The sequence below is a fragment of the Antechinus flavipes genome, chromosome 2 (assembly GCF_016432865.1).
Source record: "Antechinus flavipes isolate AdamAnt ecotype Samford, QLD, Australia chromosome 2, AdamAnt_v2, whole genome shotgun sequence".
NCBI classification, from domain to species: domain Eukaryota; kingdom Metazoa; phylum Chordata; class Mammalia; order Dasyuromorphia; family Dasyuridae; genus Antechinus; species Antechinus flavipes.
In genome coordinates, this window is record NC_067399.1 from 147,018,235 (window position 1) to 147,041,611 (window position 23,377).

At 36.1% G+C, this 23,377-nt stretch overlaps 1 protein-coding gene across 3 annotated transcripts in view; it reads right to left on the bottom strand.

The window, feature by feature from the left end:
* Positions 1-1,816: 1,816 nt before the first annotated feature.
* NCAPH (non-SMC condensin I complex subunit H) overlaps positions 1,817-23,377 on the bottom strand; it is a 52,563-nt gene continuing 31,002 nt past the window's right edge. For 2 of the 3 annotated variants that reach the window (XM_051975756.1, XM_051975757.1), the window contains exons 11-19: positions 17,518-17,666; positions 16,894-17,000; positions 14,421-14,543; positions 13,187-13,294; positions 11,651-11,839; positions 10,893-11,009; positions 9,367-9,449; positions 8,775-8,850; positions 1,817-2,376 (exon numbers count right to left, since the gene is read on the bottom strand). In XM_051975756.1, coding sequence (XP_051831716.1) covers positions 2,317-2,376; positions 8,775-8,850; positions 9,367-9,449; positions 10,893-11,009; positions 11,651-11,839; positions 13,187-13,294; positions 14,421-14,543; positions 16,894-17,000; positions 17,518-17,666 — 1,012 coding nt within the window. In that variant the 3' untranslated portion in view covers positions 1,817-2,316. The remainder of the gene's footprint in view (positions 2,377-8,774; positions 8,851-9,366; positions 9,450-10,892; positions 11,010-11,650; positions 11,840-13,186; positions 13,295-14,420; positions 14,544-16,893; positions 17,001-17,517; positions 17,667-23,377) is intronic. The other variant, XM_051975758.1, reaches the window with a different exon arrangement.

The window sequence follows — 23,377 nt, forward strand, 5'->3', positions numbered from 1 at the left end:
ACTAACAACAGCCCTTGAAGGACAGATGCAGGGAGGTGAGATCAGATGGGGAGTGCTGGGTGAGTTTTTGAGGTGAGAGGCAAGAGGTAGAAAGTCACATTATGATTTAGGTACATCCTTAACGGCATACCAACAACTGCATTAATCTCTGGGGCATTTGAGTAATGCCATGTTTCAGTTCTGGGGGTCCAAAGACAGACAGGAGCACAATGGGCAGGACTCAAGGACCCTAGCAGAGCAGAGCAACCAGGTTTCAGTTTGTCTTTGTGACTGTAACTATGAAAATCACAGAAATTTCTATAACTATCTCTAATCCTGTTGTACAAGTTAACTTCTTGTGACCAACTCCAATTTTATAGGGACAAATGGTCTACTATACGGCACCAGGTTTCTTCTACAAATTTTTCTCTTCTGCTCATACTATGGTCGTATGGCACTTTGGCTTGAGACAAAATTTCTGGGTAATTTAATCATTAATAATGCCAACATTTTAATAAATGGATGGTCATTCAGCATCTTAGACCAAAGACAATCATGGAGGTGGATTCTCAATTTTCATGCCCTTTTGGAAGAGGTACAATGCTTTGTACAAAGGGGTCACTTAATAACTACTTGTTAAATTTAAAGCTTTGCTTTTGTCAGTTTGCTCATTCCTCAATTCAAAAGCCTTCAAATGCTATCCACTGCTTCAGGATAAAATTCATATTCCTTAGCCTGACATTGAAAGTACATCCTCCATAATCTGACCCCCATTTGTCTTTCTCACTCTGACCCTGAATTTTGTACATTTTCCTTACAACAATCCCATGAAATGTTGGGAGTGCTGTCCCTGTTTTAAGAGATCAGAAGTTAAGTGAAAATGTCCTATCTGGAATTTCAACCAAAGATGACCTTCAGATTCAGTCCCAATTTTCATGAGTCCTGTCCTGTCTCCAGCCAAGGTGGCCAACTTAAAGACCATTGCACCAGTGGTCATATTTTGCTTTTTGACTAAAATGATGTTTCCTTCCCCAACTACCTAATCAAACTCTCTCCCTCCTTCCAGTCCCACCTCTTGTCTTGAACATCTCTACTTATTTCTCCTTCCTTTGAATTCTTATAGCATTACCTATAATACTTATTTGCTCAACACATAGTCTTATGTCATAATTTTCTTACTTTTTCTTTTTAATTTCAATAGCATTTTATTTTCCAAATACATGTAAAAATATACTTTTCAACATTCATTTTGTAAGTCTTTTGTGTTTTGAATTTTTCTCCTTCCCTTTCTTACCTTCCCGCTTCCTCAAGACATCAAGTTATCTGATATAGATTAAGTATAATACTTTATTTCAATGAAAACATGTGCTGCCTCTTCAGACAGACTATAAATCCCTCAAGTTTGAGGTACATGGGAGGGGAGTATCAAAGAATCAGATGTAGAAATCATAGAAACTTAAAGCCCCTCAATTTTTTTCATATGAGGAAACTGAGGCTGAAAGGATTAAATGATTTGCCCAAAATTACACAAGTAATAACTAGCAGAGCCAGAACTCAAACCCAGATCTTCTGACTCCAAATCCCACTTTTGTCTTACATTCTTATACTTTTATGCTGCACAAAAGGTCTCTAAATCAACAAAGTCAGATTTATCTCTAAGCTAAAAGGCCCAAAGCATTTATTAAACACCTACTATAAGCCAGGTACCCATAATGGTACTCTGAACACATACATATATATAAACACACACCATATAAACATATAATTTCTATCCATACATTTTTTTTCCTTCAGCTATAAAATTAAATACAGGTAATGATTATCAACAGGCAAAGGGTTCTGATTATCAATTTTATTTCATAAACATTATTTATACATACATATTTAAAGAGTTCCTAAAATTTTTTAAAACTTCATATGTACAAAATTATCAAGTAAAAACCAATGAAAAATTTTTCCAATTGCAATTTGTGTGGGAATCACACAATAGATAAAATAACAAGTGATCAGCCTTAAAATGACCAGTCAGAATAGCCATAAGGTTATATAATCTAAAATAACACTATCCCTCCCTGATTTCTCTTAAGTGGGCGATGGGAAAAAAAAGTACAAGGCAGATAGTTTTCACTATCCACAATATGCTCCAAGGTGCTAATTGTCATAGCAAAGAAACATTGCACCCGAATTAGAGTCCATCCAAATTTGTATCTCAAGCATTTAATGAAAATTCATCAAGGGATGTAGTCCAAAATGCTGCCACCAGCAAAGAGAGTGACTTTTGGTTCCTTTTAGCATAGCAGGATGAAGGCCTGCTTATGATCTCGCTGCAATGAAGGATCAATTCCCTTGCATAACAAGAACATCGGAAAGGTCTTCCACTACTTTCAGTGTCAAATTCTGAAGAAACAATACAAAAATAGATATCAAAATCACTTACAACAGAATTATCAAAATCACTCATCTCAAAATAAAAGAAACCAAAAATCAAATTACCATCAGAGAGAATGGTAGGTGACAAAGCCCAATCTAGAAGAGAGAAACATTATTCAAACTGTTCCCAGGTCCTGGCAAATGATGTATAAATGTTTTCTTTGGGGTCTGCCCATGTAAATTATTCTCTACAATGGCTGCATTTGTGCTGGGTGCATCAGAAGGGAGGTAAACTGAACTATTCCTAGCATTCTTGTTTTGCTGTTAAGCAGACATTCTTTTTAATAATAAGTTTTTTAGTTTGGGTTAAACAGATTTGTGGCCAGGGTCTCATCTTCTGTAGGGTGCATTGATATATGCAGAACACTCACTAAAGACTTTCCTCAAAACTCTCAAATGGCTGATCTTTGTCCATGGCTCTTTCCATGACTTTCCCTTCTTCTATCCTGGGCAGGATATTTTGGGCAGAAATGCCACATAAATATTCCTATATTACCTTTTGATTGTACAAAGTGTATCTTTTTTCCCTCTTTCCATCTCACCCCAAAAAACTCTTGATTCTCAATAGATAGCATACATAAGCAATCCAATCATAGTTAATTTTAACTTTCCTTCCAGAAGTTACTTGTATTTAAAAAGAAGGCAGTATCCAACCCAAGTAAGTATCTAACTGGCAGAATATCTTCAAGACATAGGGAAGCTAACCTAGACATTCCCTCTTGGGTGCCATTTTTCAATCACAAGAGCCACAGATAACAGAATAAAAGGATTTAGAACTGGAAAGACTATAGAAATTGTATCGTTCAGTTCCTCATTTTACAACTAAAAAATCTGAGACGTCAGACCTACATAACTTGCCCAAGGTCATACTTGGCAGAAGTAGGACTCAGATCAGGTTTCTGGCACTTTCTTTCTTACATGGTCTCTGGGAAGATGGTGGGATGCTTCACCAAATTGCAAAGAAACCTCAGAAATCTAGCTCAATTCCCCCATTTTTCAGCTGAGGTCTTGATAAGGTTCATTATTTTACTCAACAACACACAGGTGATACAGCCAGGATTTGAAGCCAAATCTCTGCCTTCAAACTCCCCAGTTTTTCTTGTGATCCTAACTCTGAAAAGTCTTTTAAGACCTCCCCCATTACTCTTCCCTACACCTTCTAATCTTTGAATAAAGAACATAATAAATAAGAAATATAAAATATTGGCATGGAATTAAATATCTCTTCAGGGGCAATAATCTAATTCTTGGCCATGGCCTCTAAATTTCATTCTATCAGTTCTGGTCTCAAGTAGCAGTGATTTTCAAGACTGTGGCTCCTATGTTAACTGCTCCATGTTTAGCTATAGCTAAAAAAATACTAGAAGGTTGAGTTAAAGTATAAAGAAGGTACCTTCTTCCCGCCTTCCCTCCTTGTTGCAGACTTACTTTTAAAAACTATCAAGGTTTTTGGAGACTGCCAAAAAAGAGAAACTAATCTATAGTAAATTCAGAGAAGCTGCTACTCTCTAACAAGTATCAAAATGCTGATTTCCAGATATAATTATTTTAAACTCATCTACATTTCATAATGGTTCTCTAAACTATCTCCTCTTTCAGTTAATTTTTTTTTTTTTAATTTGCTGAGGCAATGGGGTTAAGCAACTTGCCCAGGATCACACAACCAGGAAGTGTTAAGTGTTTGAGGCCAGACTTGAACTCAGCTCCTTCTGACTTCAGGGCTGGTGCTCTATCCACTGCGCCACCAAACTGCCTCTCAGTTAATTTGTTATTAACTGAGAACTTCTATTGGCATTTTAAGAAATGTGTCATGGCCCTAAGAAAGTTACGCAGTTAGTTTATAGTGCCATTGGGAAGGGGGAAAAAATTGCAAGAAAGAAAAAAAATTGCTGAAATGGTCCTAAATGGAAATTAAGTGAGCCAAGTGTATTTTCCTAGTGCCCCTAAGACCTGAGTTCTCATAGATCACATTAAGCTGTTATTCTGAACGTCATGGCAAACATTACAAAGAAAAACCCTTTCAATAAGGCTAAAGCCAGCCTGGGATAAAGGCCTCCCTATTCACACAAGCAGGTCATGGTCTGTAACTTTCCCCTCATTCTTCAAATGCTGACTGCTCTGGGGTTATTTCCAGAGAGACCTGTCTAACAAAAAAGAACAAGGGCTGTACTGTTAAGAGAAGCTGAGCCAGTGCTGTGGTCAGAATCTCTGCAGTTGGTTCAAACCTGTTATCACATATTTTACAGCTTCATCATGCTCTAGCAGAAACTGGCTTATCAAAGCACAATGTATTCTAGGTAAAGCGAGAGAATGGAATTTGTTTTTAGTGGAGCTGAATTGAGAATGTTTTGTGCAAATATGTGAGGTCTATGAGACCAGCTTTGTAAAGGAAAAAGAAAATGCAGTTCTGTCAAGATGTTCCTGGATGTTTAGTTAGGGAAGTCCTTGTTTTTAGAATAAATGACTGTTTAACCTGCTTAAGAAGTAATTATCTACCCTGCTACAGGAAGGAACATAGAGTGCAAGCCAGAAGACCTGTGTTGTGGTCTCAGCTTTATCAGTAACTAGGTGCACTTAGGTAAATCACTTTCTCTCTTTAGGCCTCAGTTTCCTCATCTGTAAAATGAAGGGATTACACTTGATGATTTTCTTTGTGCTGAATTGACAACAGATTTGAGATAAGTCAATGGAGCAGTCAAAGAAACTAATGCAATATTAGATCCAGAACTAGGGAAGTGACGGTTCTTCCATATTCTACGTGGTCACACCATATCTGGAATATTGTGTCATTCTGGATGCTAAAGCAACATTGAAAGGCTGGAGTACACTCAGAGGAGAAACAAAAGCAAAAAGAAACAAGGGGAATGGTTAAAATAGGTCAATATATTTGCCCCGAGAACTTACTGATCAACTTGTATATTTTTTAAAATGTAAAGGAAGAAGAGAAGGCAGCTAAGCAATAATAAACACAAAAGCGTGACATTTAAGAATGATGACAAGAGCACTTAAGTTCTAAATGGGCTGAATTTGTTAAAGAAAGCTAAAGGGCTTTAATTAACCACATGAGGGAAAAGAGAAGGATCAAAGAAAGGTTTTTAAATTGGAAAAAGCAAAAAATAATAATAATAATAATAATGATTACCCAGGAAAAGAAATGCAAAGTAAGGAGACAGTTTGAAAGCACTTAGTTCTTTTTGAAAAGTTCAATCACAAGAACTAGTCAAACTACAGCAGACGTTCTGACAGAAATGGGAAATGGATGGTTGCTTTTCGAAACACTTATAGAAATCTCTGAAAGATAACTGAGGGGAAAAAAGGTCAGGAAGAGAGGGAATGGTACCAGTGGATAAGAAAAAGACAAATTTTGTCCTGGTTTACAAAGAAGATCAGAGAATCATCCCAAATTATATAATACATCAAGCCTGACTTTGATTCCTGGCAAAATTCAGAAATATCAGTGTTATGGTTTAACTCTGGGGGGGAAAAAAAGAAGTGAACCCAAGGAGACTGCACAATTTCTTTTTTTTTTTTTTTTTAATATAGGATTATTACCAACTTGTAGATCAAGTGACTACTCTAAACAGAGCATACCTAAATTTCAGCAAAGCATTGAATAAAATTTCTTGTGCTTTTCTTGTACATGAGATAGAAAGATATGTACTAGATAGAAATCTAGTTATGTAGACTCAGAGGTCTTATGATACAAACTAGATTATTGGTACAAAACTAGTAGGATGAAATTTAAAAGAGATAATATGAAAGTCTTATACTTGAATTAAAAAAAAATAAACTTCATAGTACAAGGGAGAGAAAACATAGTTAATTGTAAAATAGCTAGGGAATTTAGTAACTTTTGAGCTCAATACAATTTAATATTACGATATGACAGTAAGACAAACTAATACAATCTTGGGCTTCATTGAGAGGTACACTCTTCAAACCAGGGGAAGTAATAATCAGTGGTCAGTGGTCAGAGCACATCTGGATTACTACTTAGTTCTGGGTCTTATAATTTAGGAGAGACATTAATAAAAGTTCAATAGCATCTATAGAAGAGCAAACATGCTGATAAAAAGTCTCAAGGCTTATGAGGATCAGTTCAAAAAGCTGAGAATGTATTTTGTCTAGAGAAGAAAAAATTGGAGAAGGAATAGGTACCTTCAAATATTTGAGGGACTGTCTTGTGAAAGAATTAGACATATTTAATTTTATCCGAAAAAGTAGGAACAGAAACCACCAAAAGGTGAAAGGTGCAGGAAAGCAGAATTCAACTCAAAACAATAAATGATATGCTTTGGAAAACAAGATGCTCTATCATTAGATGTCTTCAAACAAAGGCTGGATTACTATTTATCAGAAAAAGGCTGTAGAATGGATTTCTTCATTGGTTTGAGTTGAACAAGATAAATGACTGTGAGACCCCTTATATTTATTTCTTTTTCTTTTTTCTGCTGAGGCAATTGAAGTTAAGTGACTTGCCCAGAGTCACACACCTAGAAAGTGTTAAGTGTCTGAGACCAGATTTGAACTCAGGTCCTCCTAAATTCAGACCTGTTGCTTTATCCACTGTGCCACCTAGCTGCCCCCAAGACCCTTTCTAATTGGATGCTATGAATCTATGAGAAATGTACAGTAGAATACCTCTTTGCTCCTTCATATTGCAGCTTTCTATACCATTTCAATGGCAATGTCCAAGTAAGAGAAATAAGTGACAATGTTCATTTTCCCTTTTGGGGGGAAGGAAGAGTGTGCAATCTAGGAAAATACATATTAAAATCACAGATCAGTGCCCTAAAAAGTGAAGAAGGCATTGGACTGGACTCTTTTAGTTTAGGTTCCCTACATCACTAAAGTATCCAATACTTCTTAAGAGAGAATTTGTGAATATCCAAATTTCATTCTCTACTCTGCCATTTTTCACAAAGAGAGAGTGAATGGGGCTGGAATAAAATATAGTGGGAGATATCAACAACTACACCACAGAGCAGGGCACTCAAGTTTCTTTCAGAAACTCCAACATTCTTTATTCTTCATGCTAAGCTAGATATTTCTAACCCAATAAACACTACTGAAAGAATAATACTCCACTGATATGACATTTCTGGAGTACTGATCTAGAAACATACCTTGTCTACATTTACGTTTTTATACATACCTCACACATTAGAAATTAAACAGACACAGAGCAGAGTGCTGAGGGAACTAAGGGTATTGCTCAAACGTTCAGTTTTTATAATTACAGTCACAGAGGATCTATGAAATCATCTTGTCCATCCCCCAGTCCAATTTATGAACTGTCAAACGATCAAAATCACTACTCGATTTTGCCAACTAAACTTTCTTTTCCTTTGGAATCAGAAAGCACATTACCCATTTTCATTCTGTGGTGAATATTTAGTTGGGCAGTGAGTGCTTTCTAAGGGTTTGATGGGCAGCATTATAGGAGGATGTTTTTCATCTTGGTTCTGACAATCAAAATATAGGCCTAGAAAACTGAATGAACAAGTGTTGTACAACACTGATGATTATCCAAAAAAGACACAATCATGGGCATATAGGAAATCCAAAATGATTGACCTTTTAGAGTCCTTGACAGTGACAATACTGATGATTATCCAAAAAGCCACAATCATGGACATATAGGAAATCCAAAATGATTGACCTTTTAGAGTCCTTGACAGCGACAGCCTTTACCTTGCTATCTAACTGAGGTCCCAGACCACTGCACTTGTCTAATTGATATTGGCCATTCTGTCTTTTTTCTTCTGACCATCACTGTTCTTACCCCACTAACATTAAAAGCTCTATTTCAGGCCACTCATTACTTCTCATTTCCTCTGTCTTTCTCTCTCCTTTCCTTGAAATTATCCTCATTGCTGAACCAGATGAATTCCAAAGTCTTTCCTAGTTCTTGTGTCTTGGCTTTGGGATCAGCAAGTTTGGGATTTCAGAGTTACTAGCCAAAGAAAAGATTTTTTTTCAGATCAGTTAAAAGCAACCAACCACAATGTATTATCCCAAATCTTAATTTTTAGGACTTTTCTTCGATATTTTCATTGCTGCACGTAATTGGATTATATTTTGGTAATATCTAGATAAGTAAACTACTACTACTATAATCTAAGAAAAACAAAGGGGAGCGAGGTGGCAAAGTGGATAGAGCATTAGCCCCGAAGTCAGGAAAACCTGAGTTCAAATCTGACCTTAGACACTTAACACTTCCTAGCTGTGTGACCCTGGGTAAGTCACTTAACCTCAATTGCCTCAGAGGGGGAAAAAAAAAAAGGCAAAATTTATCTGTTCAAAAAAGAAGCTAAAATGGGGTGTTCTTGCTATCCATTATGCTTACCAAATAATTTACCTACCTTTTCATTAGCTAAATGTAAGAGACAGGCAAATGCCAGAGGTACAGAAAGGTTCTGAGCCATCAGAGGAGGTAAGCTGTAAAACAAAGGGGAAGAAATAGTAAGATACAAAATAGGTGTTAAAAACAAAATCTCTTTCATTAAATATGAATCATATACATAAACAAAGAATGAACTAGTAAGAAACAAAGAAATATTTTAAGTGCTTGTAACCAATAGGTTGAAAAATCCCAAACCTTTGGTTCTATTCAAGTCCTTGGCAAGGAATAACTTCTCATGTTACTGGTCTGGGCTCATGTCAACCAATATGCCAATGCAGAGCCCAAACTAGCAAGTGACACGCAATTAGGACAAAAAGCAGACTGCTTTTAAATCACGTGACAGTAAGTACAGATAACTAGTGCCTTTGTCCTGTCACATGATCTGTCAGTTGCTGTTTTCAATCAAGGAATAAGCTGGAACACTTGTGCCCTAAGCTTTATAAAAAGTAAGAACAAAAAAGCACTTAATGAGTTCACAACATTGATAGCCCCCAACAGTTAACCTGACTGTGGGCTTCAGCTGCCCTTGAACTAGAGGCTTGGGTACTTACTTCTTTAGAAGATCCTTTGTAAGATCACTGAAAATTTTCTCATCTGGTACCACATCCAAGTTCCCTTTTGGCTCAATTTCATTCTAGTTTTATAAAGGAAAAGGACATTGAGAAGAAAAGTAAATTGGCTTTTTTTTTTAGCAGTAATATTGAAAAGCTCAAAGATTGCTGTTCTGGGTGGAAGGGATCATAACAACACAAGAAGGAAGCTGAATTTCAACTCATTTGTGTTAAATGTCTCCTCTAAGAAGAATATCTTTGATTTGAGAAGTAAAGAATCAAAATAGTTAGCAGGTTGTAGAAATCCAAAATAAGCTAGACTGAAAAGACATACCAGTAGCAAATAGCTTCAAGTCATCAGGCCTGGGTTAACTCTACCTGGAGAACTAAAAAGACTGCTGATGTGATTGCTAGGCTGCTACCAAAGCCTCTCAAAGACTGCAGACAATGGAAGAGAGGTACAGGACAAATAAAGGCCATATGTCATCCTAACTTTCAAAAAAGGAAGAAGGTAGTCTGAAAATAGTAAGAGTCATAAATTAGTTTCTGTTCTTGAAAAACTGTAAAATACATTATTGAGAGAATTAACTTCTGAATACTTTTAGAAAGAGAAACAACAACCATAAGCAGTTATCACAACTTCCTCAGAAACAGGCTATTTCCATCTTTCTCTGATTTTTGCAGAGGGGAAGGACTATGGGTATAGATCACTGATTATGTCAAACTTTTTGGATCATCTGGTTAGTTTTGGTAACAAGCTGCTTAGTCTTACATTGCATTTCCTTCTTTATTAGAAACGATGGCTCTCTGGCAGAGAGTGAGAAGATGGGTACAATGGGAAATGTAGGTGAAGTAAAAAGATATCAAGAAAAATTTGCTTTCAAAAAATGATCATGCCAATCTAACGTCATTTCTTTTTTGAAAAGGTACATTTATTAGGAGATCAGAAAGTGCAACAGATATTATCTACTTACATTTTACTAAAGTCTCTTATCTTATAGTTATGGAAAAGATGGAGACAAACATGGGAAAGATAATTAGACAAATAGTTTTGGAACTGGCTCAATGAGTGGACCCAAAAATAGTAATTATTAGGTGAATTAATTAATAAATCAACAATTTTGAACATCAGCTGCTCATATCTAAAATTTGATATTTATATTTACCTAGCAGTAGTAGTCACAGAAGTGATCATTTGAGATGTCCGCTATCAGGATAATCACAGGTAAGAGAAAGGTTGGATCCAGTTATCTTTAAAGCAACAAAGATGCTGCTAGGCTCCTTTGCAACAACAACAAAAGGCTGAGAATTTTGTTTCATTGGATTATAGGGTTTAGAATAAGAAGGGGCATGAAAGTATTTTTCCTAATCCCTTCATTTAATACAGGAGGACATTAAAGTTCAGAAAAATTAAATAATTACCCCAACATCACACATCTATTCTCCAGAGGCCAACAGCTAATTCTTCTAAGACACACCTTTTTGTTTCCTAGAAATCAAATTATGACTAAGGAAAGACAAGATACCTCTGTAACTGCTTCTTTCTCCTGGCCATCAGTCAGCAGATTCCACATGCTCTGCTTTAATCTCTTCATGTCCATCTTTTTGGCAGTCTTGGCATAATGAATTTCAATTTTATTCACCTAAAATAGACAGGTTGAAAGAAGACAGAAGAATTTGTCTTGATTTTTATCTGGCCACTGTAGAAATGAAAGCCCAGATGCATGAAAAAGTAGCATATTAGCACATGTTAAGTTTTAATGGTGGAATTACAGATCTTGCTCTGGAGCCAACAAACTTGGTCTCTCATTCCAAACCCGTTTTCATTTATAACTATTTATGACCACGGTTACCTAGAATCCTAATCCAGTCAGAAATTCTCAGGTATACCTAAGGAAGTGAAGTCTAGTGAATTAAAAGACCACCATTTTTCTGATTCTTGGCTTGAAAATGGAAAATTTATCTCAACTAGCTCTATGAATATCAATATGCCCAGTCTAACAAGCTCTTCCTCTACCAGAGCTTTTTTGGAGAACTGGTCAGTTTCACTTCCTGTCTATTTATGGACAGCTCACACTAAAGTAATCCAAGAGTTCTCCTTCACCCCCCAGCCTTCCCCGAGATTTGGAGTATCCACTCAGCCACAAAGTAAACAAAAGAGGAATAATTGGGGGTGGGGGGGAATAAATCTTACAACTTTATCTAGTTTGTAACTTGGACAATAAGCAAAAATCAATACCAAACTATCACTATTGTACATATGTGTTAAATGTTTAAGTCTTACCTTCTGTGGTTCAGCTACTAATTTTAACTCCCCATATATAGGATTATCCAATCCATTTACATCAGCATCATTTTCATTATCCTGTGAATTTCCAAATCCGGTGTTGGGATTAATTGTAAAATCAAATTGGGTCCCATTTGGTCCTACAAATAATCCATCAGGGCCATCATCATCATCACTGTCAGCAGCCTAGGCAAAGAAAAATAGCTGCTCAAGTTTTGGACAAAATGGCATTAAACTTAAAAGATGCATTCAAAACAAAAGTGAAGGAGAAGGTCTTATGTTTTATGAATTTACTCAAAACTAACAGGGACCACCAATTACACTTTTTTGCTTTCAGACCAAACCAAAACTGGACCACCCCAGAGACAGGTACCTCTCCTGTTTTAATATCCCTAAAGGTTTTAGAACTATACTCAGAAAGGAAATAAATTGCCACAAATACCAACTGATCTCTTTGATGCCTAGCTATTGATAGAAATATCGTTCTACTATTTGTTCAATAAACATAACTGAAGTACACAAATAAAACACAAAACGTATGCCTTGATCAGATTTGTTATAGTCACTAAAAAACAAAAACAAAAACAAAAAACAAAAAAAAACTAAAGACAACAATAAAAACTTTCCAAAGATTCTCTAGGTTTGATATCTGATGAGGAAAATTTTACCAGAAGATTAAAGACTTAAAAGATTTTACAGGATTAAAAAAACAAAAACAAAAACAACATTTTCTCTTAAGAGATAACTAGGGGGAATGATCAGTCCTCCTGGTCCCCCCAACTCACTTACAGGAATGGAGACCCTCTAGATTATATTCTTCTGCTTCTACTACTTATCATTCCTGCCTTTTGTTACTAGTTTCTACTTCTTCTGTGTGTCTCACCACCCCCAATGGTTGTAAATTTCTCAAAGGCAAGAACTCTCTTATATTACTTTGTCTCTCCTAAAGCACCTAGAAATATCTTTTAGACAGCAGTTGTTCAGTACTGATTGATGGATTCTGTGGGCCAAATGGATTACACTTTGGTACAAATGGCTTAAAGCAAGAATGACTAGAAGCACACAGTCTCTGCCTCTGAGGAAGCTCTGGGTCTGGAGGAGGAAGAGGTTGCCCAGGTCCTCCTGGTCGTTGGTGAACAGCTGCTATAACTCTGATAAAGGAGAGATGATTCCTGGTCGGGGGAACCCTCAGTTGTATGAGAGGCATAAAACACAATGCCCAAATGCAGGGAGCCCCAGGCCTGAAAGAAAAAATACAGCCCCTACCTTCAGTATGATGGGGGAAACCAGGCTTCCCTAGAGAACCTCCAGGTTTCCTAGTATAACAGCAGTCTCTTCCTGAGGATGCTCTCAGTTTTTCTCTGCTGACAAGCAATATACACCTTCTACATACAAAATGTGCATGTCGCTGTCAGATAGATACCACCACTTATGCCAACCAAAGGGGAGAACATGAGGCAAATAGAAGAAACTTTTCCTCCTCGTTGGCAAAATCCAAAAAATCTCTCCCTTCCCCTCTCCATTCCTCCTTACCGGCACTGCAGGGCAAAATTCAGAGGTATCATTAGGGTTGTTGTAATCATACTCTTCAATCTCATCGTCCTGTTCTGATGAAGCACTCTGTGAAGTTTTCTTCCTTAACTATCAAAGACAGATCAGAATGGCAAGTGGGAAATAGTTACCAAAAGGGGAACTAAAACTTTTAAGATGAGGGAGATAAATTCAGACACCAATATCTATTTCTACATAGAAGCATGGAATCACAGACTCTTAGAGTTAAGAATGGGCCTTGGTGGTCATCTAAAAAGTAATCATGGTATGCTGAAAGACAACTGGGTTTGGGAATCAAAAGACAGGGAGGGATTGAATAGTATCCAAGCTGAGTCCCTATAGGACTATGAGCAGTTCACTTACCTTTCAGAGCTTAATTTTCTCATTTATAAAATGAGGTAAAGTATAAGACTTCTAGGGTACATTCTAGCTCTTTATTTTGTGATCTACTTCAACCTTTTTTCTGATGCAGGAATTTTTTTCATTCCCAGTTTCCATTTCTGGGACAGAGAACTTAGAACCTCAAGGTAGCTTGTTCTATTGAAGAACAGCTCTAACAGCTGTCTTGGGACCAAAAAAATCTTATTTCCTCTAATTCTATTTTAACTTCAGTTTCTTGTACAAATCAGAATAAACCAATTTTTATATTTAAAGGTTATTTTATCCCTCTTTGTCTTCTGTTCTCCACACAAAACATCTCATTTTTTCAAATGTGCCTCTTGTGATATAACTATCAGATATGTCATGATTATAGACACTGTTCTCTGAAAAGTTTAATCTATGTCTCTGCTAAAATGTGCTCCAAACCAAACATAATGGTCTTTCTCACCTTTTTCTTTCCTCCTTTCTTCCAAAAATCTTGGGTAGATTTTCCCCCTCCTTGCCTGAAGGCAGAAGCAGCTATATATTTATCTACATGGCTGGAGTAGTGCTTTTGGACACCTGTGCCTTTCTTTTTCCCTTTTCTAAACAGTGCTCAAAGATGAGAGTAAATGTTTCCAGTTCAAGAGCCAGAAATCAAGATAGTGGAGGATTATCAAGGTTGATGATGAGCTGGGTGATCGATCATAAACACCAAGTCATTGAATGTCTCTAGGACCAGCTTCTCACCTATCAAATAGAACTCATCATACTTAGGGTATTGTGAGGGAAGCTTTTACAAATCTTTAAGCATGTGTGGAAGCCCTGTCCTGAGCAGCCTGAGGAATAGCCTCACCTTGTTTCCTGGTTTCAGGTTCAGCTGGACAATGTTCTCTAGTTCATAGTGAAAATCAGCAGGAAGGGTAGTGGCTCTTTTACTCTGGTTGTCCAGAGTTGACTTGGCCAGTGTGGTAGCAGCCTGGAGATGAGAAATAAATTTTCAAGAACCTTTAATGACAGTGACTAGAAGATACCTTTTCCCCATTAAGAGAATGCAGAAGTAGGATTCTGGGAAAACAGCAGGTCAGAAAATTCCAAGCTCTCCAGATTTCCCCCACAAACAAAACAAAATTGCATCTCAGAATAAACACAAACTGGTGAAAAACAAATAAGACTGGCAGGACAGAGACCCTCCCAAAACAATCTAGAGAAGAACTGAAGAAAACCCCCAGGATTAAGGCTTAAGAGTGTGAAGTGTAAACATCTCCAGGCTAGCTCTGCAAAAACAACAAGCAAGGAGACCTGGGACTACCCGGGTTTGGAGGTAGCTTTAGCCAGAACCACAGGAACTTCCACCTCTGGAAGGGTAGTTAGGGGGTTTGAGTCTGGGAAAACTGAGGGAGCCTTAGCTGATTAGTAACATTAGGACCAGCTAAACTGCTGAGACACAGCCCTGAGTGAAAAGGAGCCTGCACATGCCCAGTGAGTACAGAAGAAGCAGGGGCAGGGAACAACAGATACTTACAGGAGGATGGAATTCTTAATTTGCAGTTCCAGACCAGAAAGGAGAACTGAACTGAAGAGAGACACCATCTCCCATACCCCAGATGGTTATACTAATAAGATCTCATTTTTAAAAATGAGTAGGTAAAGAAGAAAGAACTCAACTATCAAGACTTACTATGGGAATAGAGAAGACCAAAGTTCATCTTCAGAGGAGGACAGTGAAATAAAAAAAGCTTCTCCTACTCCAAAGAGTAATGTTAAATAGCTACCTGCCCAGAAAGAATTTATAGAAGAACTCAAAAAAGATCTTAAAAAACAAATGAAATCGTTTGAGGGAAAACTTAAAAACAAACAAACAAAAAGTTTATGAAAAGAAAGTCACCCACCCAACTAGAAAAATAGACCCAGAGTTTTAAAGAAGACAATTCTTTGAAAATTAGAATTCAGCAAAGGGAAGCCAGTAAAGTTATAAGAACCAAGAGATAACAAAACAAAATATGAAGAATGAAAAAAATAGAAAAGAATATGAAATATCTTGTGAGGAAAGCAACAGATCAAGAAGCAAAAACATAACAATTGAATTACATGAAAAATGTGCACTCCAAAAGAACCTTGACACAATAATACAAGAAATAATCAAAGAATATTAATATGAAGTTATAGAACAAGAAGGGAAAGTAGAAACAGAAAAAACCACCACCTCAAAAAGATTCTACAAAGAAAACATGAGAACATTATTGCTAATTTTGAAACCCCCAAATCAAAGAGAAAATTTTTACAAGAAACAAACAAAAAATCCAACTCAAATAAACTGAAACTATAGTAATTATATAGGATTCATTAGCAGCTACAATAAAAGATTTTGGGTTCTAGAATATTATATATCAACAATCAAAAGAACTAGGTCTACAGCCAACAATATTATATTCAGTAAAATTAAACAAAAAAAAGTACATTTGATGAACTCACAGATTTTAAGGATTTTGTCTCAACCAAATCTGTTATTCAATTAAGAGAGAAAAATATACATTATACGTCAGCTATATTAACATCATTTCAGATGTATGTCCTTGTACATATAAAAGCATATGCATATGTATTTATGTGCATGGATATATGTATAGGTATGCACCTAGATCTGTATGTGTATATATGTGTGTGTAGTCATAAACATATACTTGCTTAATTGTAGTTTGCTTAGAGGAGGGGGAGGGAAGTGAAAGGGGAAAAAAGAATATAATAAAAAGTGTACAACAGAGAACAAAAAAATAACTTACTAGGAAGCAAAGAAAAAATGGACAGTCATGAATATAGTCTCTATTATTATATATGTTTTCTTCAAATGAAAATGTACTGTTACATATTTTAAATCCTCCCTCATATTCTGCTGGCACATGACAAATGTTTTGTTTTTCCTTTTTCTTCTTTCATTTTCTATTTATTTTTTTTCTTAATTTGTACTTCATTTTAAATAATTAAAAAAAAAAAAAGAATATAGAAATTAAAAAAGCCAAGTCCTATGGAGCTAAAGACTATAGCGAAAGTCTCCAGATAGTAAGAAATTGTTATAAAGCTGCACTCTGCACCAGGTCTCCTTCCCTCTTCAACCATTACCTAGTTCTCTCTGCTCTTCACCTAAAACCACTCTTGCCCATCTTCATTCCTATATGTAGGGATCAGCTTGATAATGCCATTTTACTTTTTTTTTGAAAACTGGATTGATTGGGCTGACATGGTAAAACAAAATAAAACCAACCTTATCTCTAAAATAACAAGAAAAGGCACTTGGGGATAGCACAGCTTATAATAAATTCAATACAAACCCTAGTTTTTCGGAAATATGTATTAAAGTCAATCTCTTCCTCAAAGTTGATTTCAAATACTTTCTTTGTAGTCTTCTTTTTCTTCTCTTGTTGAGAAGTAGGGTCTTCTGCAGAAATAAGCACATAAGACAAAACAATATTGTCCTGTTTGGGACCTAAATAGTGGAACTCAGCAAGATGTTTAATGGATTAATACTTTTTCCTCACTTAAAATTTATCATTCTATTGAGATCAAGAAATCATACGCATCTTAATATCATGGCAATGTTAGGAAAGGTAAACTTTCTCCAAGTCATTTGAGTTTTAAATTTATATTTTGAGAGAGAATTTGCCTTGCTATTTAGCACAATTAAAGAATGTAAATTTTAGCCTCTACCTTTGTGGGTAATGAGAAGAGGAGGGGGAAGCAGCCTTTGTCCTAATTTACTCTTAAACCCATTTGTAGCCCTACTATTTCTTCATTAAAAGGGCTAACGTAGTATCCTAACTTAGTAGGACATACCAAAAAGCTATGATGATCTTCCTTTCCTTTTCTTTACTTGAAATGACGGAGGGCTGGTCAGCCCTGCTAAAAGGAAGTTGCAGACTGCCTCCTTTCTTAATACCACTACTATAAATACATACGTTTGCGATGGGGTTTGAAGCTCCAGTGGTCAGGACCAGCCCACATAGACATGGTTCTGGGACTGAAATAGGAATATTCTCCAGGCTTCATGGATAAGTGAAGGCACATGGTACCAATGTCTCCGTCTCCAAGGGAAATCACCTCTTGCCTGCAACATACCAAAAAAAAAAAAAAAAAAATCAGAACTCGTGCAAGTTAGAGTTCCATATATAGGCTTCTTCAACATAAAAGGATAATTCCCAAACTAGAATTCCCTCATTAGTACTAAAAATATTCTTCATTTGTATATATTCACAAAGTTATAAAGCACTTTTATGTCTGTTATGTCTGATTCTATCCTCATAACAACTCTGGAGGCAGGCAGAGCAAATAAATTTGTTGGGACATAAAAATCACTTTGAAAGTATAAAGTGCTACACAAATCAACAATGTTTAAGTTTGTTTAAACTTGCAGTCAGTTATAGAATCAATTAATTTAAAAGTGGAAAATTCGAACCTTATCAATCATCTAGACCAATTCTCTCTATTTACAAATGAAGAAACCAAGTGCCCAGAGAGATTAAATGGCTTGGTCCAAGATCACAAAGGTGTCAATTAAGGGCATAAACAGGTCTCCTGACTCCTGACAATGAGCTCTCTTCTACAAAATCAAATGACTGGTACAGCAGAGTAATTGTGCATTTCAAAATACTGATATCTGCTGTGCTCATGCCTTGCTTTCATGCAACCAGATAGTCCCCACAGCAAACTGACACAGTCCCTAGTAAAGGTGAGGAAGCTGCATGTCTAACACAGTTTCACCTATCCAACACAATTAACTGCCCAACGTGGCTTGCCCATCACTCCCTCCAGCATTGCTCCCTGGCTCTTGTGCAATATACTGAAAAGATGGCTAAACAGGAAAGATCTTTTATCCCACCTATCAGTGTACTAAAATAAAGATCTTTGAGCCCATGAATGAGTTGGGCTCACAAGGGTCTCAAAGCATGTTGGAAGTGTGCTACTCTGCTGCCACCTAAAGGTTAAGGTAACAAAGGAGCAATTTTAGAGAAATAATGCTATTAATATTTGAACTATACAGATAAAATCCCCTCATGTCCAATTCAGGAGACACACAAAATGGTTTGCTGGTGGAATTATACTAAAAAAAAAAATGTTTCTAGAAATCTCAGTCCCTATCTATAAGGCCAAGAAGCAACTCCTAACACATCACACTGTTTTGCCCCTTTCTAATTGATTTGTATATTATATATCACAATATCCAGGCATGTGCTTTATCCCCACACTGTCAGCATCTTCAGGGCACTGATTGTATCTTGTTTAAATTGTCTTCTTCTCAAATCTAGCACAAAGCTCTACACAAAGCAGATTTTTAATTGACGTTTGTTAAATTGATTTGATTCAAGTCTCTCCCTCCTAGATGGAGGTAAATATTGGGATACATGTCATATGCCAACCCCCTTTTTCTGCCTTGCTTAGAAAACTTTTTTGATCATTTTGTCTTAGTAGATTTAGAAAATAAAGATGCTTTTCTCTCACATTTTCGAGATGTTTTAAGCAAGAAGCCAACAGAAAGAGTCAAGAGTATTCACTCCTTGGATTCCTATTTGATGAGAAGATAAAAGAAGAATAAAGTATAGTTCAATAGAGGTAATATGTGAAAAGCCTGGGGCTGGACCTCTGGTGAGTTCTGCTCCCAGCAGCCTCAGTTTTCTCATCCATAAAGTAAGGGGGAATAGACTACTGGTCCTTTCCAGATGAAAAACTATCAGGACTTTGATGTCTTTCCCAGTCTTCAAATGGTACAAATATAAAGTTATTTTGTTATTGTGTGTTATCTGCACAAATTAAGTAAAATTTGATACAGAATGTAGCACTGGGGCCAAAGAAAGCACTTCTTGTGCAGAATGACAGTAAGCTAGAGAAAGCTGGAGACAAGAAGTCAGGAAATGAAGGCTGCATCCCAGCTCACCATTAACTACATTGTGTGACCTAGGATAAGTCAATTCATTTCTGGAGTCTCAATTTTCTCCTCTGTAAAAAGAAGGGACTAGATTTCATCAGTTCTGAGGTCATGTTAAAAGTTTATATTTTTTGTTAATTTTTTGTTCTTTGTTTAAAACTTGTTTTAACTAGTTTTACATAGCACAATTGCCTTGGACATATTACAAGGGCTTAGAAACAGTTTTCTCACATCTTTATAAGGACATTCATTGCAATGAGATCTTGTTATTGCCTCTTAGTCACATAAATATGAAAAGATTTTATTATTTAATAGTTTTTATTGTTTTCTATTTTTAATTTGAAAAGATGAATGGAAGTAGTTTCTCTAAAACAAATAAATCTGAATCTCCCCTCCCAAACTTTCATTTAAATTGCTTTTACCCTCCTATATTTTCTGTTTTTCCACAAGTCAGTGGATCAAAGTAGAAAAATATGATTCCCAGAAACTACTACATCCTTCATGGATAATACTTAGTTTTAATGATACAAAATTGGCAATATTGATAACCTTCACTTTTTTATGCCTGCTACATTTTGGAGTGTGTTTGGATTTCACCACTTTTAAATAAGTAGCTTGTCTATTATCAAAAAAAAATCAGAGCTTCCAGGAATGAGTTGCCACTTTCACTGAACTGAGCTCTGATCAGATCATATCTAGAATATCTGTATTCATTTTCAATCACCACTACTGAGAAAGAATATTGATAAACAAGGAAGTGTCCAAGGGGTAACCCAAATGGTGAAAGGCTTTAAGTTTGTATCATATTAATATCTGAAGGGACTAGGGAAATTTAGCCAGAAGAATGCTCAAGTATCCAAGAGGTTGTCACATGGGAGAAGGCTTAGATTTTTTCTATTTGGTCCTAAGGACAAAACTAGAAATCGTAGATAGAAATTGCTAAAAAGAAAATTTAGGTTCCACTTAAGAAAAAACCTACCTAACAATGAGAGTTGCCCCAAAATGAAATGGGCTGCATTGGGGAAGATGCCTTTCACTGAGACAAGCAGACCTTTTGTCTGATATGAAGTAAATGAGGATTATTTTTCAGCTATGTTTTGGACTAGGTGACTTCCAAGGTTCCTTTCAACTTTGAAATTCTGTGATTTGTTTAATTTTGATTACCTAAAAGAATTAGATCAAGTAAAATCAAGAATGTATGAATGATAGGGAGTCAATTGGTCATCATCAGTGTATCTATTCATTTTACCACATGGTCTTCTTAAAGATTTGCTCCAGGGAGCAAGTTCACAGAATTATACAAAATGTGATACAAATAACTAGTCTCTAACAGTCTTTTCTCTCATGGAATCAGAAAGCTTGTCAGGTTTTCCATCCCAGGCCTCCAATTTACTTGGGTGAAGAGGTCCTGGCTACGCTGTGGGGCCTGAATAGGATGAAGCTACAGAAAGGCCAAGGACCCATTGGAGATTACTGCTTGAATGGAATTGACAATAGCCATGGATACCAAGTACTATCAGCCATATTCTCCAATCTTTAGAAATCATATTTTAGAAAATTCAGAGAAATAATAAACATGATCTAATAGCATAAGACAACAAAATGGAAGATAATTCAGAAGGGATTACAAATCATCAAAAGCAAAATTTAAAATGTTAGCAAATAAAGATGAAGTGAGAGCAGCATCTAAAGATCTATGTAGATACACAGGGAGCTCTCTGAAAAACTCACAACAACAACAAATGTATTAAAATTAAAATGAGTACATATAAAAACTTAAGAGATTTTAGTTGACCACAAATTCAACTTCAATGAACAATCTGAAATGGTGGTCAAGAAAGTTATTATAGTCTTAAGCTACGTTAATACTAGTGCTTACCCTTTTTGTAGTGGAAAGTGTAATAAGTGATCTTGTTGAAAATTAATACCTGTGCACATATCTGAAATAAAATACTGTAAAGCTACACTTTAATTCACCTAGTTACTGACTCATTCTTTGACATTCACAATTTTCCATTTTGGTGCTCCTTTATCTCCTTACCACCTTGTACATAGCTTATACTTAAATAATGTTTAAGGAATTCAGATGTGAATTCCTAGAGATTAAGGATACCATTTAAGTACTTTTTTGTCTTCACTTTAGCTCAGGACCATATGAAGTTGGGTGTTTAATAATTTTTTGTGATAACATATATATATCCCCCTTTTAGGACTAAGTGTTCACTTTCTATCTGCAATTCTGCCTGGTTTGAATTCTATGGAACATGGCACTCCCATAGGGTCCACACCATCTCCCCAACCTTTCAAGCTTCCATTCTATGTTGTTCTCCCTTTTTAGATGGAAAGGTTCTAGAGAGCAAGAGCCTTTTGTTTATTATTTGTATCTTCATCAAAAAACAGAAAAAAGGTCCTTGCCCTAGCATAGTGCCTGACATATAGTTAGGATTTAATAAATGTTTATGGAATTGAATTAGGAAAGATTTTTTTAAAATAGTTTTCAGTGGAAAACATCTTAAACTTTTGAAGAAAGGCTGACATACAGTTTGAGATATGAAAATAAAGGGCAGAATATATCAACCCTTTTAGAAAATTATAATCTGCCCACCCTTTTATAAACACATTCCAGGCATTCCAGAGTGCCTTCTTCCCTCCCCTTCCTTCTTTGTCTTCCTATTCCTCTTCCCCCAGGGTTAAACAGAAAACCATGCCATCTGTGATAAAACATTTTAGGTCCCTCTTCATTTCCTAGCTTAAGCCCAGTGTTTCACTCTATTTAAATACTTGTTCTGGTAATGGGTTTTTTTTCTTTTTAAACAATCACTGTTTTATTTACTGTATAGTAAAGGGATGAGCTTCATCCCAAGGTGAAACATTCAAATTAGGGGTACAGACTAAATGAGCACCAAAAGCCTTAAAGCATATTTTTCATGCTAGTGAAATAGTTTGGGTGGGCTCTACTCCTGACCTACCAAGTTCTCTAAAGCACTTCAATCACTTAAGGTTCAAGGTAACATCACTGCCATTTCCAGATGAGAAGAGAAAAAAAAAAAAAAACATACTTTCTTAAACACTCATCCCTATTGCCACTTTTCAAAAACCCTTCTGGGGTATCAGAAAGTACCTTGCCAACTCCCTTTTTCCCTACAGCCTAAGTGTTACTCCAGTAGTGTAGCATAAGGGATACTAGGCTTAAGATCAGAAAACTTAGGTTCAAATTCTGGCTTCTACCCTGGTACCGTGACAATGGCAATCTGATTTTTAGTTTTTTTCACTGATAAAATGAAGGAAACAATACTTGGACTGCCTTTGTCACACAGACATTATAGAAATGCTTTGTAAATATAAATATGAACTTTATTATGACTAAAATTAGAATTGCCCTTCAATATCATCAAAGGAACTAGACTTATTAATCAGCATAAAGATGCTTTCAAAATCGTAAACTGCTATATAAATGTAATTATCTAATTTACATTTCTATAGCACTTTATGGTTTACAAAGCATTTTCCTCACAAAACCCTGTAATGGAGACAGTGGACCTCAGATGCCTTATTCAAGAGGGTTAAATTAGGTGATCCCTAAGGTTCCTCTCAATTTTAATATTTGGTGATTCTATAGTAAAATGCTGGAGAAAAAGGCTTAGCTTCATTGCACGCATTACCCATGGTTATAAAATTCACTCCCCTGAATTCTGCAATAAAACTCTTATTTCAACTAAGTAAGGTGCAGATAAAACAAAGGTGGAAAAGGAAGGTTCTGCTGGATGTGCAGACATCAATATTCCTAAACTCCTATGAAATGAAGTCAAAATAACCGGTCAGGAGCAGTACCACTACTAGAACCATATCCCAAAGAGACCAAAGAAAAGGGGAAAAAAAGGAATCATAGGAACAAA